This window comes from Amphibalanus amphitrite, unplaced genomic scaffold (genome assembly GCF_019059575.1).
Source record: "Amphibalanus amphitrite isolate SeventyFive unplaced genomic scaffold, NRLGWU_Aamphi_draft 000068F_arrow, whole genome shotgun sequence".
NCBI lineage: Eukaryota > Metazoa > Arthropoda > Thecostraca > Balanomorpha > Balanidae > Amphibalanus > Amphibalanus amphitrite.
The window spans coordinates 18,607-32,509 of record NW_024881564.1 but is presented as its reverse complement, the minus strand read 5'-3'; the positions used below and the strand labels follow the sequence as shown (position 1 = coordinate 32,509).

The 13,903-nt window shown below is 49.0% G+C and overlaps 1 protein-coding gene across 1 annotated transcript; it reads left to right on the top strand.

The window, feature by feature from the left end:
• The first annotated feature begins 3,794 nt into the window (after positions 1 to 3,794).
• Positions 3,795 to 7,607, top strand: LOC122378950. The gene is made up of 2 exons (XM_043360669.1): positions 3,795 to 6,574; positions 7,213 to 7,607. Exons 1-2 carry the CDS (start codon positions 4,739 to 4,741, stop codon positions 7,219 to 7,221), a joined length of 1,845 nt encoding a protein of 614 aa, XP_043216604.1. The 5' UTR covers positions 3,795 to 4,738; the 3' UTR covers positions 7,222 to 7,607.
• The last annotated feature ends 6,296 nt before the right edge of the window (positions 7,608 to 13,903 follow it).

Here is a 13,903-nt window from a genome sequence, read left to right as displayed (position 1 = left end):
GTCGGTCACTGAGATGTATCAAAAGTAGTCAATTACGGGGTAGAAGGGATGGGGCTACCCAGCAAAAAAGACCGCAGGCTAATCGGTCCAGCGGTTGCTGAGATATAAGCCTCTCAAAAGCGTTACAGGCCGGGCTGGGCTGGGCCGGGCCGGGCCGCTCATACTGAGATTTTTCCGTTATATTGAAAAGACTTCGCTTCGCTCGCTGCGCTCGCTCGCTCGTAATAATATCGATATTATTGATAATAACCCGCGCCCTGGTGGGGCCCTTTTGCCCCCTCCCTGTGGTTTTTCTTGAATAGCGAGAAAATGGCAACGCGCAGCGCCGCCAAATTTTCAGTACCTTCCCGGGCATCAATTTGACACCTTCACACAAAATTTCAAGTCACAGGCCACCTTAGGTCAGGAGTTATTGAGCTAAAAACCGAGGTCATGTTTGAGCAAAAATTAGCAAAAAACATGACATCTTGAAACGCTCACAAAATCTACAGTTAACAAGCAATTTCAAAGTTCTTTAGGTATGTGGTCATCAGCGGCGCCGCCACGCTTTTATGAGCACTACGTACACCCGCATGCTGGTAGGCTCAGGCACGACATGCTCAGGGTGGGATGAAAATTTTCCCAAGTTCCAAGGTGCCTATTTATAACATCACCGAAACCTGAAAACTCTCCGGATTCGTCCCACTGATTGTCGAGAAGTCAACATTTTCATAAAAAATAATACAAAATGGCCGTTTTCACGACGGAACTTTCGCAGAGGAACTTATTTAATACCTAAAAAGTACCTACCCTTTGAGGCCTTAACATCCCTCAAACTGAAATATTTTATGTTCAAAATAATTTTAGAAGTTTAAATCCGGGCATTTTTTGCCCTCAAATCACTTATTTATTTACAAACACAGCAATTTTTGGTTCTAGTAGCCCACCTTTCGACTATGAGGTATCAAATCAGCGTGGCAACTTTACTCCCTCGGGTATCTAATTCCGGAATTCTTAAAAACAAGGAAAGTATATATCGAGCTTTCTTTTATGCCTATTGAGTTATGTTTTAATGGTGATTAAAATATGGCAAATTTTTTAATTACATTTCACATAAGAAAAACACGCAAAACAATGAAACAAAAATAACTACGGTGGAAATAACCAATCAGCACCTCAGTAGGATATGACGTCATACAAGAATGGTGTTGAAGGCCGTTTGCAGTCCCGGCCGGTAGGTCACGTGACCGCCGGGAGCCTCGGGTCACGCGGCGGTCGGGAGTCGGACGCGGGACGTGGTCGCGGGTGGACGCGCGGGGCATCATGCTTTGCTTTGCTTGCTTTGTCAACTTAATATAACTTACGATCGCATACGTGTGAAACCCAAACACTGCTCAGTGCCCTTAGAAATTGAGTTTTGGAAAGCTCAAGTCCCTATAGCTCCTCAGGTCGGCAACAGTTGAAGCCTCATCTGGACTAGTGAAAAAAGCGAGGGTAAGGAACCTTGTGTTGCTTTTTCTTTTACCGTTATAATTATCTGAAACCATCACAATTTTGAGTTGCCACATTGTCTGGTTCACTACATTCGTGTAAAACTTGGTGAAGGCTGGTGGCTCAAAGAAAGGTGAAGATATTTCTTTAAGTGCCTAATCCGTGAAATATCCCGGCTTTACAAATCTACACTTTTCATTTTTTCCACGATACATTTTTTAAAATTATTAAAATTTATTCAACATTTGTTAAAAGGGGCTTTGGTTTGGTGTAAACTAGATCATAAAGTTTACTATAGTTTTGTGCAAAACCTGGTGGCTGAAGAAAATAGTAATTTTGCTAAAATGATGTGCGGAAATTTGTTGCTTTCCAATTTCCAAATCAAATTACTCATACCTATATCATGGATGAGATAATAATGGATTGGTGTCTTCGCTGTTTTTGGCGACATTGAGCTCAGGCCTGCCATCTAGCGGGAGAATTGTCGTAAGTTAGGAGCAAGCCGAGTGAACGCCGCTGATTAGCATTGTGACACACGGGAGTGTGGTGTAGTAGCAGGCTTGTTGTGCAATTTTTCAAAAGGTTATGCCTTTATTTGTCAGAAAAAGCGAAGAAATTAATAGATTTATGTGCAGGGTCAGTAATAAGATAAGCAGTTCCATGTTATTTCCTCATTAAATCGTGAAACAGGGAGCTATTGGAGACTTCGCCAGCACGTGTCGTTTTCGCTATTTTTCACATGAGTCTTTACTTGGCCTAAATCAAACAAATTGTCCGATCAAAGAACAAAACGAACGTAAGTACTATCTATAAGTCTAATGAAAAAGTTAAACGGAATTGCTAACGTCATTGCCGCTCAATATGCCATTCAAGACGCTCTATGAAAAGGACCCAACCAGTGCTGCGTAGTCGATGAAATTTCAGTGACTTTGGCTCAAACTCCGATTCCGGTATCCAAATATCGACTCCGACTCCTTCGGGCAGAACTGTCGATTCGCACAGACTCCGACTCTGCAGCCCTGGTAAGTCTGTGGAGTCGATGACTTTTCGGTGACGTTCGACTCATACTCCGACTACAGCTTTTAAAAGTCAACCGATTCCGAGTCGGAACAGAACCGCTGGCTCTGACTACAACTCCGCAGTCCTGGCCCAAGATAGCCGCCTAAAACAACTTTGATGTGTGATCTTCTTCGTACATTGTTAATGTTATTTTAAACAAGGAGTGGAAAAGGGAGACGAAACCTTCACAAACAAGGATCTCCTGTTGCGGATCAATCAGCTGCTGGAACAGAAAGGCATAAACACCACGCATCTCATTTCATCGTTTTCCTAACGACTCCAATGTAAGCACTGATCAATGCAGTGCGAGCATCGATGTGACATTTGTGTACCAAGTTTGAGTGTTATCCGCCCAGCCCTTCTTGAGATATGGAAGCGGCAGCCCGCACGTGCGCACGTGCAGTAGCACCCCCATAGTGACACATGGAAATGCATTGGCCACTGGCCCTGGGTGTCTAACTATTGACGAAATTTTACTGTAATCGGCCCAGCCATTGCGGAGTTATACTTCATGTGGAACAATTTCGACACCCCTAAGTTGGCACGTGGCACGTGCCGTAACATTAACTAAGATGAAGAAAATCGGGCGAAATTCGGAGAAGAAGGAATAAGCCTACCAAATATGTATGACATATTGTCAAACTGCTGTACCATTGTGAGTAAATGGCCATATAAAAGCTCGTACAAGCCAATGGGACTGGGCGTTTCAATGCACACCGTCTTACGCATTTTATTTTCGTTATTACCTAAAGGCTGCTTGACGTTTTTGGCTTTCAAGCATTTAAGACATTTTTTGTCGTCTCAGGTCCAGTTAGATTACCTCCAACTCGTGGGAATATGCACTTCGAGCCAACCAACACACCACACCCACGTGTGTCATAATGCTGAGAGATAGCGTTCACTCGGCTTGCTCCTAACTTACGATAATTCTCTCGCTAGATGGCAGGCCTGATCCCAATGTCGCGGATCCCAATGTTAATTTCCACGAGACACCAATCCAGTGTTATATCATCCATGCCTATATTTCATTCAAAATTAGGAGGCATTATTACTGTTTTTTCTTGCAACATGAACTGAGTTTGGGTGCAGTGCTCCGGAAACGTTGTGGAACTTTAAGCTAGCTAGAGCAGTTTCCATAAAAATTGTTTAGATAGTTGACATGGCATGTTGACAACGGTTTTGCTGTTTCTAAAAAAGTGAAAAATATTTTCCTGCATTAAACAGACAAGGCATGTTATTCTCATAAGCTATCGAATGTGTGTGCGTTAGGGTGGCACTTAACAATAGGGTGGAAAAAAAAATTATCAGATTTTTAGGCGTGCGGGTGGTTTTCTGGTTCCATTCCCGTAGAAAATAATATGTGCGGAAGGATTTTGAAAAATATTAAGGTTTAGAGGTCGCGAATTGAGGTCAAAGTTGACATTTTTTTTAAAATGAACTTCTGCAAATTTACTTGAAACATATTCCGAGCAACATTTTCCATCCTTAAATTGCATTTTCAGCGTATTGTGACGGTCACACCCGGGCCTCACCTCAATGCACGCGCGTGACCGCCCCTGCGCGCATCCAGAGACTGGCCGCCGGCAGCTGCCCTTCGCCCCCAGAACATGACCCGGCTCGGTGGACCGGGCGGCTGTGCCGCGGCCCCGACAGTGCCCGACCAGTGAACTACGTGACTGCAGTGTGCACGCTACACTTGGTGGCTGTCGAGTGTCGACCTTTTTTCGTCTAACCACCGTCAACCGTGGGTTGAGATACGATTGCGACGACAAGGTCAAACACAGCTGTGTACCTTGTTCGTAGTACACTGAACGAACTTACGGGAAGCCGACTCCCAACGCGAGGACAAGTTCTCCGTCTCTTCTTGCACCTTCATTTGGAACTAAAGCACGAGAAGAAGCCCGCGGCAGCCAGGGTGATCGATGAGGTACTCGCATTCTGGACCCGAGCACGTATTCCGGTCCAGGCAGCCCACCGGGCGTGCGACAAACTCATCCGACTCTACGATGAGTGGGTCTCCTTGAAGAAGAGCAAGTCAAAGCGCGGGCCGACTCAGGTGGCGAGGGAGGATGCATTCGTCGTATCCCTGCGTCGCCTCTTTGACATCGCGCATCAAGACGCGCTTACACTCCTCACAGAGGAAGAAGACCGGTCCTTCCTGCTGGCCCAAAGAGAGGATGAGCCCCGCGGTTCTCTCGGTTCTAGAGACATGTCCCTTGCTGTCAAAGAGAAGAAAGCCAATGAGAAGTTAGAGTCTACGAATCGCCGAAGGACGGAAGCGGAGGCGAAAGTGCGCCTTGAGCTGGACCGATCTGTTGTGCTTTCGGACAGTTCTTCCGCGGGCAGTTCTGGCGACTCCATTGCTAGTGCTGGCAATAGTCCTACCCGACCGTTGCGGCGCACACTCGAAGGAAACGTCTCCGACGATGGCAACAATGAGAGGCCCTCAACGTCGGCACATACTCCGAAGCGCATGCGGGCGAGCAGGCGAAATACCGTCCTCAGCAGTGAACTGGGCGCCGCGCTCGACCGGACCAAGCTGTCCAACCGCAATGCGGTTCACCTGTTGTCAGCTGCAGCACGGAACTTTGGACATGACCCCGCCGAGCTGGTACTGAACCGCGAATCTTTCAGGCGCGCTCGGATGAGGTTCCGCGAGGAGGCTTCAAAAGAGATCAAGGCCGCGTTCAACCCCGACGTCGTTCTCATCGTCCACTGGGACGGAAAGATCGTCCCCGAGAGCGATGGAGGAGGAGGGAGCGTCGACCGGCTCCCGGTCCTGGTGTCGGGGGGTGGAGTGGCCAAGCTCCTCGCCGTCCCCAAACTCCCATCCGGCCGAGCACAGGACTGCGCCCAGGCCGTGTTCACTGCGCTGGAGGACTGGGGACTTGAGAAGCGGGTCCGCGGCCTCTGCTTCGACACCACGGCGGTGAACAGCGGGCTAGTGAACGGGGCTTGTACCCTCATCGAGCAAAAGCTGGATCGGCCCGTCCTCCACCTAGCCTGCCGGCACCACGTGTACGAACTGATCCTGGAGAAGGCCTTCTCCACTTGCCTTAGCATCTCGAGCGGCCCTGACATCCAGCTGTTCAAGAGGTTCCAAGGCCGATGGAGGCTCATCGACAGGACTACGCCGGAGCCATTCACCGCCGATGACGTTCCGGAGCGGGACGAGCTGTTGGTCAGCTTTCGTCGCTTCCTAGACCACGCCCAGCCCCGGGACGACTACCGGGAGCTTCTGGAGCTCTGCGTAATTGCTCTCGGCGGAGTTCCGAAGCGCGGCGTCCGTTTTTCTCGCCCCGGAGCGCTCCACCGGGCCAGGTGGATGGCAAAAGGCATCTACGCTGTGAAGACCTTCCTCTTTAGGGAGCAGTTTCGGTTGACCGCTGCCGAGGCCCGGGGCATCAGGCGCTGTGCGCTGTTCGTCGTCCGCACGTACGCCGCCGCTTGTTTTCGGACTCCATTCGCCGCTGCTGCGCCGGCGCTGGACCTGGCCTTCATGAACGCTCTCCACGCCAACCCCGACAAGGAGCTGTCGAAGGCAACAGTCCCTGTCTTCGGCCGCCACCTGTGGTACTTGAGCGAACGGCTGGTAGCTCTGGCACTCTTCGACCCCGACCTTCCTCTCGGGGTCAAGCGAGACATGGTGCGGGCCATGGACTTACAGGAGGAGGAGGAGGAGGACGAGGACCCGCCCCGCAAATCCACAGTGGACATCAACAGCGCCACTCTCGCGACCAAGACGGTAGCGAGCTTCGTCACCCCGTCATCCAAGCAGCTCTTCAAGATCCTCGACCTGGAAACAGGGTTCTTCAAGCAGGATCCTGCCCACTGGGAGGAGGACAGCAGCTACCAAGCCGCAGCTCGTGTGGTCCGAGAGCTGCAAGTCGTGAATGACTTCGCCGAGCGCGGAGTGGCGTTGATGCAGGCCTATAACCTGGCCCTCACGAAAGACGAGGATCAGCGTCAGTTCCTCCTGCAGGTCGTTGAGGACCACAGAAAACGCTACCCCGACGCCTGCAAGTCGACTGCGACTGCCAGGCAGGCCCAGGCCCATGTCGTCCCCTATCTCTCTGCGTGTCCACTAACACGAATGACGTCACGCATGTGGGCGGAGCTATGGGCGGAGCCTAACGCACGCGGCAGTCCAAGCCGCCATATTTGAATTTATATTTTAATAGAATCTTGCCGATATTTTGGGTGAAGTCAATTTATATGGATAGCTTGGTGACAGTTTAGCTATACGAATAATAATTTATTATGGATGTGCGTATATTCAGCTTGGAATTGCAATTAAAGTTCCGCACCGCATAGATTCGAACTCGGGACCTTTGGAATACTGCGCGGGCACGCTAACCACTACACTACCGCGACCGCGCGGCGGCCGGCGGCAGGGAGGCTGCGGAGACATGGGGGGACATTTTACGCTTTTGTGAAAAAAGCAAAAGATTTAGCGAAAAACACGTAATAGATAACTTGCAGAAAATTGTCTGCTCTTTCAGATAAGATACTTAGGTTTGATATATCTTGTGCAGACTTCATTCTACAGTGCTTCGAAAATCGCTCATTTACATGGGGATTGAACGGGGCTTCGAGACTTGACTCCAAATGACGTCACGAGCTGACGTCACGAAAAGGTAGAATCGCCGGACGACCCTACCTGGTATATAGGGCCTTGGGCAGGCCACATAAAGTATGAGATGGGTGTGCCCATGATACCTCCAACCCCCTGGTGAGGAGCTAATGCTCTGAGAAGACGGGGCTCGTGAGCATCAGTGTTGCGGTGTGACCAAAGCTGACTGAAGTGTCAATAAACAATAAAAATGACTATGAAATGCATTTAAATAATCCAAAAGTAGTGTAGCAATAGCGTTTGAAAGGAATTTCAGAACTATGGAAATTGCCACCAAAATCTCAACTTTGCCATCGATTCGCGACCTCTAAATATACATATTTTTCAAAAAAAAATTTGCATACTTTATTTTTTCCGGGTATGGAACTAGAAAACCGCCCGCACGCAAAAAAAAATCAAAAATCAATTTTTAAGTGCCACCCTAGTGTGCGTGTGTGTGTTTTTTTAAGCTGTCAATTGTAACTTCAGTTATTTCATTTTAGAACATATTGCCCAGAATGCGTCACTGATCATGAGCTGGTATATCATATCATATGTAGCAAATACATAAATGGGAATAGTGTGTCATGAATTTTTGTGCATGCCTCTGGATCATCTGTAATTACATCAAAGGCTCGGCTCAAGAGTGTCCTGCCGACCAGCTTATGCCCAACCCTTTCTGTCCGCAGAACGTCTTCCGTCGCCTGCGACTCCCGCACGCCGTTTGCGCCCCGGCCGTCCGTACCGGTCTTCGCGCTGCGAGCCGCGCTGCTGGAGTTCGCGGCGGCGTCGTGGAGCTCCCATCGGGACAACGTGTGATGCCCGCGTCGAGCTTATAAGCCGTGAGCTTCGATTGGCGGCTCACGCGGTCACCAGCTGTATGTACAGCCTCGGCCCCGACGACCCCGCTAATGGCCGAGACCGGCATACCCCCTGCATGGGTCCGCTGTCCGGCGCAGCGCTGGCCGCCCGCATGTTACGTTTGGCTGTATCGCTGCCCAGCGGGAGCGCGCTCCACGCTGCGGTAGAGGCACACGTTGCGACCCGACTGAGGACCGCAACCGGATGGTGAGACGTCGGCCTCTGCGCCCTGGCCGGGGTAGGCGTGACCGACGTCACAGTGGAGGAACACCCAAACAAGACCAGCCCACCGTCGGAGCAGCATGGAAATATCATGTTCTGCCTGGACGTCGGACCCGGCGGCCGCAGAGCACCTGCACACGTGCGGAGAGGGGCGCTGGAGGCGCGGCTTCTGACATCCCGCGGCGCGGCTGCTGGCAATACCTGACAACGGCGGCAATGGAGGCGGTTGGGAACAGCTGCAGCAATGGTGATGGCGGTGATGGCGACATGGCGGTTTGGGACTTCATCTCAGCGCGGCCGCCGCCCAGGCGCCGCTGCGCCCGGCTGCTCAGCCACCTACCGGATGGCGGGGTGGCCCTTACGGCCCTCACGCCCGTTCGATCTGCGGCCACGTTCTGGGGTGGCCGTCGCGGGGTTAGCGGCGTTGGACTTCGTCCTTTATCCAGACTGCACCGTACCATCTGAACGGATGGATCTGCCAAGAAAGATGACATCCAAGGCGGCTATGAGGCGATCACAAAACTTCAGCAAGAGCTTCTCCTTCATGGGGCCGGCCGGCCGTTAAGTCGCAACCAGTGTTCGCCACGGGCCCCAAAATCCCCAGCCCAGCCCGGCCCGGGCCCATGGGTTCAGAGCCCGGCCCAGCCCGTAGCCCGCTCTTGGCAAATATTCCAAGCCCAGCCCGGCCCGGCCCGTCAAAAATAGCAATCTAGTTATTGTCTTAGTCTATGGCTATAATAAGCATGATTGATTACACTATTTTGAGAACAATTCAAATTGCATGAATATTAACATGGCAATCATGACTCCCTTCTTTTCAATGAATATAATCATTTCAAGCACCTATGGCACAAATTTTAACAGTAACAGCAAGCACCTCAGTCAATTAGGTCATGATTACACACCTATAAAAAGTTTACATGATTATATTAACTACATTCTATGAGTAAAGTTATCTTGCAAGCTGATGTGTGTGAACATTATCATTAATAATTGGTGACTCTAATGCATACTTGAAGGAAGTATTTGCAACATACTCTATACTTCCCAGCACTTACCAGCAGAAAAAAAGCTTGACTTATGGGAATTGATGAATCTGTCTGGGATTGACCTTGCTGTTAAATTCACTCCATAGATGCTGCAATATCAAAAGCCTGAGAAAGCATACAAAATAGGTGACACTAACTTTAGCACTGTCTTCCAAAAAAAGAGAAAATCCATCCATTTATCAGCAAAACTGATTTAATCTATTTTCAATTCATGCCCACGTGTCAACCGAATCTCTGTGGACAACTATCTGCTACTTTCCTTGCTATTTTATGTTAGGCTCTTTTCAAGATATGGATATCGCTAGCAGCGTAAGCAGAAAACATGGTAAGCTTGAAATGTCATTGGGTACTTTTGCGACTTGTACGCATCATCATCATCAATCGAAAATGAGCGAACACTTCTTGATTGTCGCAGCTGCGGCAGGTAGCGATTCTGACGAATTGTATAATAAAACATATATGATCAAGTTTTTGTTTTGTTTTTCGTTCGAGTTTTCAGACTTCGTGATTTTGGTTTTATTTTTCATTGGTTTAATTTTGTTTTCACCTTGATACTCACTTAAAAAACGTATTTATTTGATATACTGTTGTGTATACTACCTAGATGCCGCCACATAAACATAGCGCCGCCGCCATGATTGCACATTTTGTTGAGAAGGGGCTGGTTTGTTGTGATTTATTTTGACAAATTTATGGACATTTAAAGAAGCTTTCATCGCGAAATACTCTGTAGAGTTCCTCGTTACTTACAGTGTGTTTTGTGAGTATCCTTTTAAGGTTCTGTTCGTTAAAAAGCCGTCGGTGAAGGAAAAAAGACTGTGTTGGAATTGTCTCACTATCGCCATATATAAGTGTTAACTTAATGTAGCCCTGTAGCCCATCATTGTTGAGTGGCTTCTTAGTTTTTGGAGTTGTAGTGCTAAGTAAGTTGTTCTGATGACTACATTTTAACTTTTATTAACAAACTAATGATGCTAGAGATTCTCTGATCTTTTTGGTTGCGGAATTTTTATGAAAACCCTCCTATGTGTGACATGATGTGATATTGGATAATTCTCAAGATTCCCAAAATTCAATATCAAGTAGGTTTTCTTTCACATTGCTTAAATTTGGTTTAGTTTTTGTATTTTCCCAGTGGGTTTTGTTTGCATCAGTTTCCAAATTTTCTTAAATTGACATTAGTCGCAAAACCCATAGTGCACAAAGTTCTTGGCCCGGCCCATCCATAGCCCGTTAACTAATGATATTTGGGGGCCCGGCCCAGCCCGTAGCCCAGCCCGGCCCGTGGCCCGTTGGGCTGGCCCGGCCCGTGGCGAACACTGGTCGCAACACCGGCTGCCGAGTGCCAACAGCTGCGTGCGCTGGCGCCGACGCGTTGTGGGCCGCGCTGCTGACGCTCAAGCTGCGATATCAACCATCTATGTATGAATAAGTGGCAGCGGTGGCGGCTTGTCAGTTGTTAACGTGCCTTTGCAGACGTTGTGAATAGCCCGCGTTGGAATCGCATGGTTGGCAACACCACGCAAGCTAAAATGGGCTTCCTTGATGAACCTACTTTTTAAGCATTGTAGCCTTTGTAATTTTTGATGTTTTGCTGTAGGTATTATTTTCTACATATATACTATATAGGCACTCACGTGCTTTGAATCGCGCAATGCAATTGAACCATGGTAAAGACAATGATAAATGAACTGAGAGCTGACATGCCCCATGCTTTGTGTGAGTGTGTGTGTGTGTTTTTTTTTTTTTTTTGGCGAGTCGATAAAAGTGGTTTTGGACACTGGATGAGTTTTTAGGGGTGTGGTGAGGGGGAATGTAATTCCACAGACCTTTTGTCAGATTCACCAATGCAGTAGGTCTGTGCGGTATTTAGATATCGGAGCATTCTTTGAAAGTCGTGAATAGGGCAACTGAGAACCTACCTATAGCCGTGATATCCCCTCACAAAAACTTCTTTTAAATAACCGGGGATAAGTACATAAGCAGAGTAATTGCTATTACGAACACCTAGGTATCACAATGCTGAGCGAATAGGAAAATCTATAGATGGAGAATTGTGCCGCGTTACGGGTGCTCGGGCGCAGCCAATCCAGCGTTACCCCAGCGGTGACCTTGACCCGCATCGTCTGTCTCGGCTCCAAAGCCAAACCGGCGTGGAATTGGGAGCGCTCGAGCACTCATGGTCCAGCGCAATTCTCCACCTGAATCCATTCCTGATACACATTTGCTTGCTCATAGTCATGTAACCCCGGTAAATTCATCTAACTTTCATATTGGTCGCTCCATAGACAGATGGCCACAGATATCAACTTAAAAGGCCATTGTTGCATTCATTTAGTGGAGATCATTAAAGAGCCGTGATAGGCCACAAGTCGCGTGACATCATACGTGTAACAACCAATGACGTCGGCCTGCAAAACCCAATGGAAGCGGCTAGCAGCGTGCAATAAAACAGGGCGCTGCTTTCTAAATGTCTGTCGTGCGCCATAAATGAATATATCTTTTGTAGTGTGGCAACTCAGTATCTTTTTTTAACTATTGTACTAGTATTTAATAATTTCATAATTTTATAATTGTGCTTACGCTTTATGTTGATGTTAGTGATAAATCCTTAGATAAGTAAATCGATGTGATATTTAATAGAAAAATAGCAAACTAACGCGCCATTCATTCGAAAGCTGGTAAACCTACTAAAAAGAACTACTAAAATTCCTGAGGAACCAAAGGATTATATTGGTATCAAATAGATGCCTGCTATTCCGTCGTGAAAACGGCCAATGAGTAAAACGAATGATCTAATAAACACCCAGCTGATCAAGGGAAAGACGGCTGTCCCTGCCGTCCCTCCCTTGGCTTCGAACCGATTGCAGTCTGCAGAATGATGTATGTAGTTACAGTTGCACTTACACCAGTGGCGCAGCCAGGGGGGTCAGAGGGTCAGCTGACCCCCCCCCCCCGAAATTTCTGTCAGGGGCCCGCTCTGGGATAGCGAAGAGAGAGAGAGAGAGAGAGAGAGAGAGAGAGAGAGAGAGAGAGAGAGAGAGAGAGAGAGAGAGAGAGAGAGAGAGAGTGAGAGAGAGTGAGAGTGAGAGTGGGAGAGAGAGAGAGAGAGAGAGGGAGAGGGAGGGAGGAGAGAGGTCCTAATCTAATCGGACGAGCCCGCTTCGAGAAATGCCTACTGGGACACCACGGGTGAGGGTCCATGGGCCCCAGGTAGATGGAGCCCGAGCCCCGGGTAGATGGGGCCTGGGCCCACGGGTGGATGGAGCCCGGGCCCCGGTGGATGGGCCCGGGCCCCGGGTAGATGGAGCCCGGCCCCCGGGAGAACGGGGCCCGGGCTCAATCCATCCGGGGTGGACGGAGCCCGGGCCCCGGGTGGATTGAGCCCGGGCCCCGGGTGGACGGAGCCCGGGCCCCGGATGGATTGAGCCCGGGCCCCGGGTGGACGGAGCCCGGGCCCCGGGTGGATGAAGCCCCGGGGCCCGGGCCCCCGGGTGGATTGGACCCGGGCCCCCGGAAGAACAGGGCCCGGGCCCCCGGGAGAACGGGGCCCGGGCCCCGGGTGGACGGAGCCCGGACCCCCGGTGGATGGGCCCGGGCCCGGGAGAACGAGCCCGGGCCCCGGGTGGATGGAGCCCCGGGGCCCGGGCCCCCGGGTGGACGGGGCCCGGGCCCCCGGGTGGACGGGGCCCGGGCCCCCGGTTGGATTGGACCCGGGCCCCGTTCTCCCGGGGCCCGGGTACACCACGCTCGGCGCTTGCTCGGCGCGGTGCATTCCCATGGTTGAGCCAAGCCGCCAAGCTTCCTAGTTGTTACGGCAACAAGAGCATACCTTATTTTTTTAGCAGAACAAAATGAAATGTAATTTTGGTATGTCAAAACTGGTCAAAACAAACTAAAGTTTGGGGATTTTTTTCCAATTAAAAAACTTAGAAAAAAACGTAATTGAAAACTTTTTTTTAAATAAATTAACTATTTTCCACATTTTGAGCAGTACGTACTGTACGTAGTGGATTTCCAAGTCAAAAATTGCACTACGTACAGTGTACGTACTGTACGTAGTGGTGGCGGCGCCCCTGGTGGTCATGTAGAAAAAAATGGCGCTACAAAACTGCAATCTCGAAATCTCAAAATTTGGGGATGTTGACTCCCAAAAATTTAAAAAAAATTGTAGAAAAACTCAAAAAATTCCCAATTTTTTTTTCGAAGCTCGAAAACAACGGAAGATACATATGATAGTCCCTGCGCTCTTCTATCTACATACCAAATTTTAGATCAATAACTCCTTTTTTGGCCAAGTTATAGTGAAAAAAAAAATCAAAATTGATGACGACAATTTTTTTTAAACTCAATTTTTAGCAACTCTAGACCACGTATCGCAAAAGAAAGACCATGATTTGACTCCCCGTGACGAGCTGCATCGAACAGATATCCATTTTATGCAAAGATATCAATTTGGAAATTTGACCTTTTTTGACCTGACCTTGACCTGACCTTCACTAGACCATAACCTAAACTGGCCTTAAAGGCTGCCTGACCCACATAATCGCATTTGTCTTGTAAAATGGACCATAAAACATGCATCACATGATATTTTCATATTTTGACCCTCAGTGACCTGACCTCTGTG

What these genes read in the sequence shown, in the direction of transcription:
- LOC122378950 (XM_043360669.1), top strand. Translation starts at nt 4,739, where the DNA reads ATGTCCCTTGCTGTCAAAGAGAAGAAAGCCAATGAGAAGTTAGAGTCT.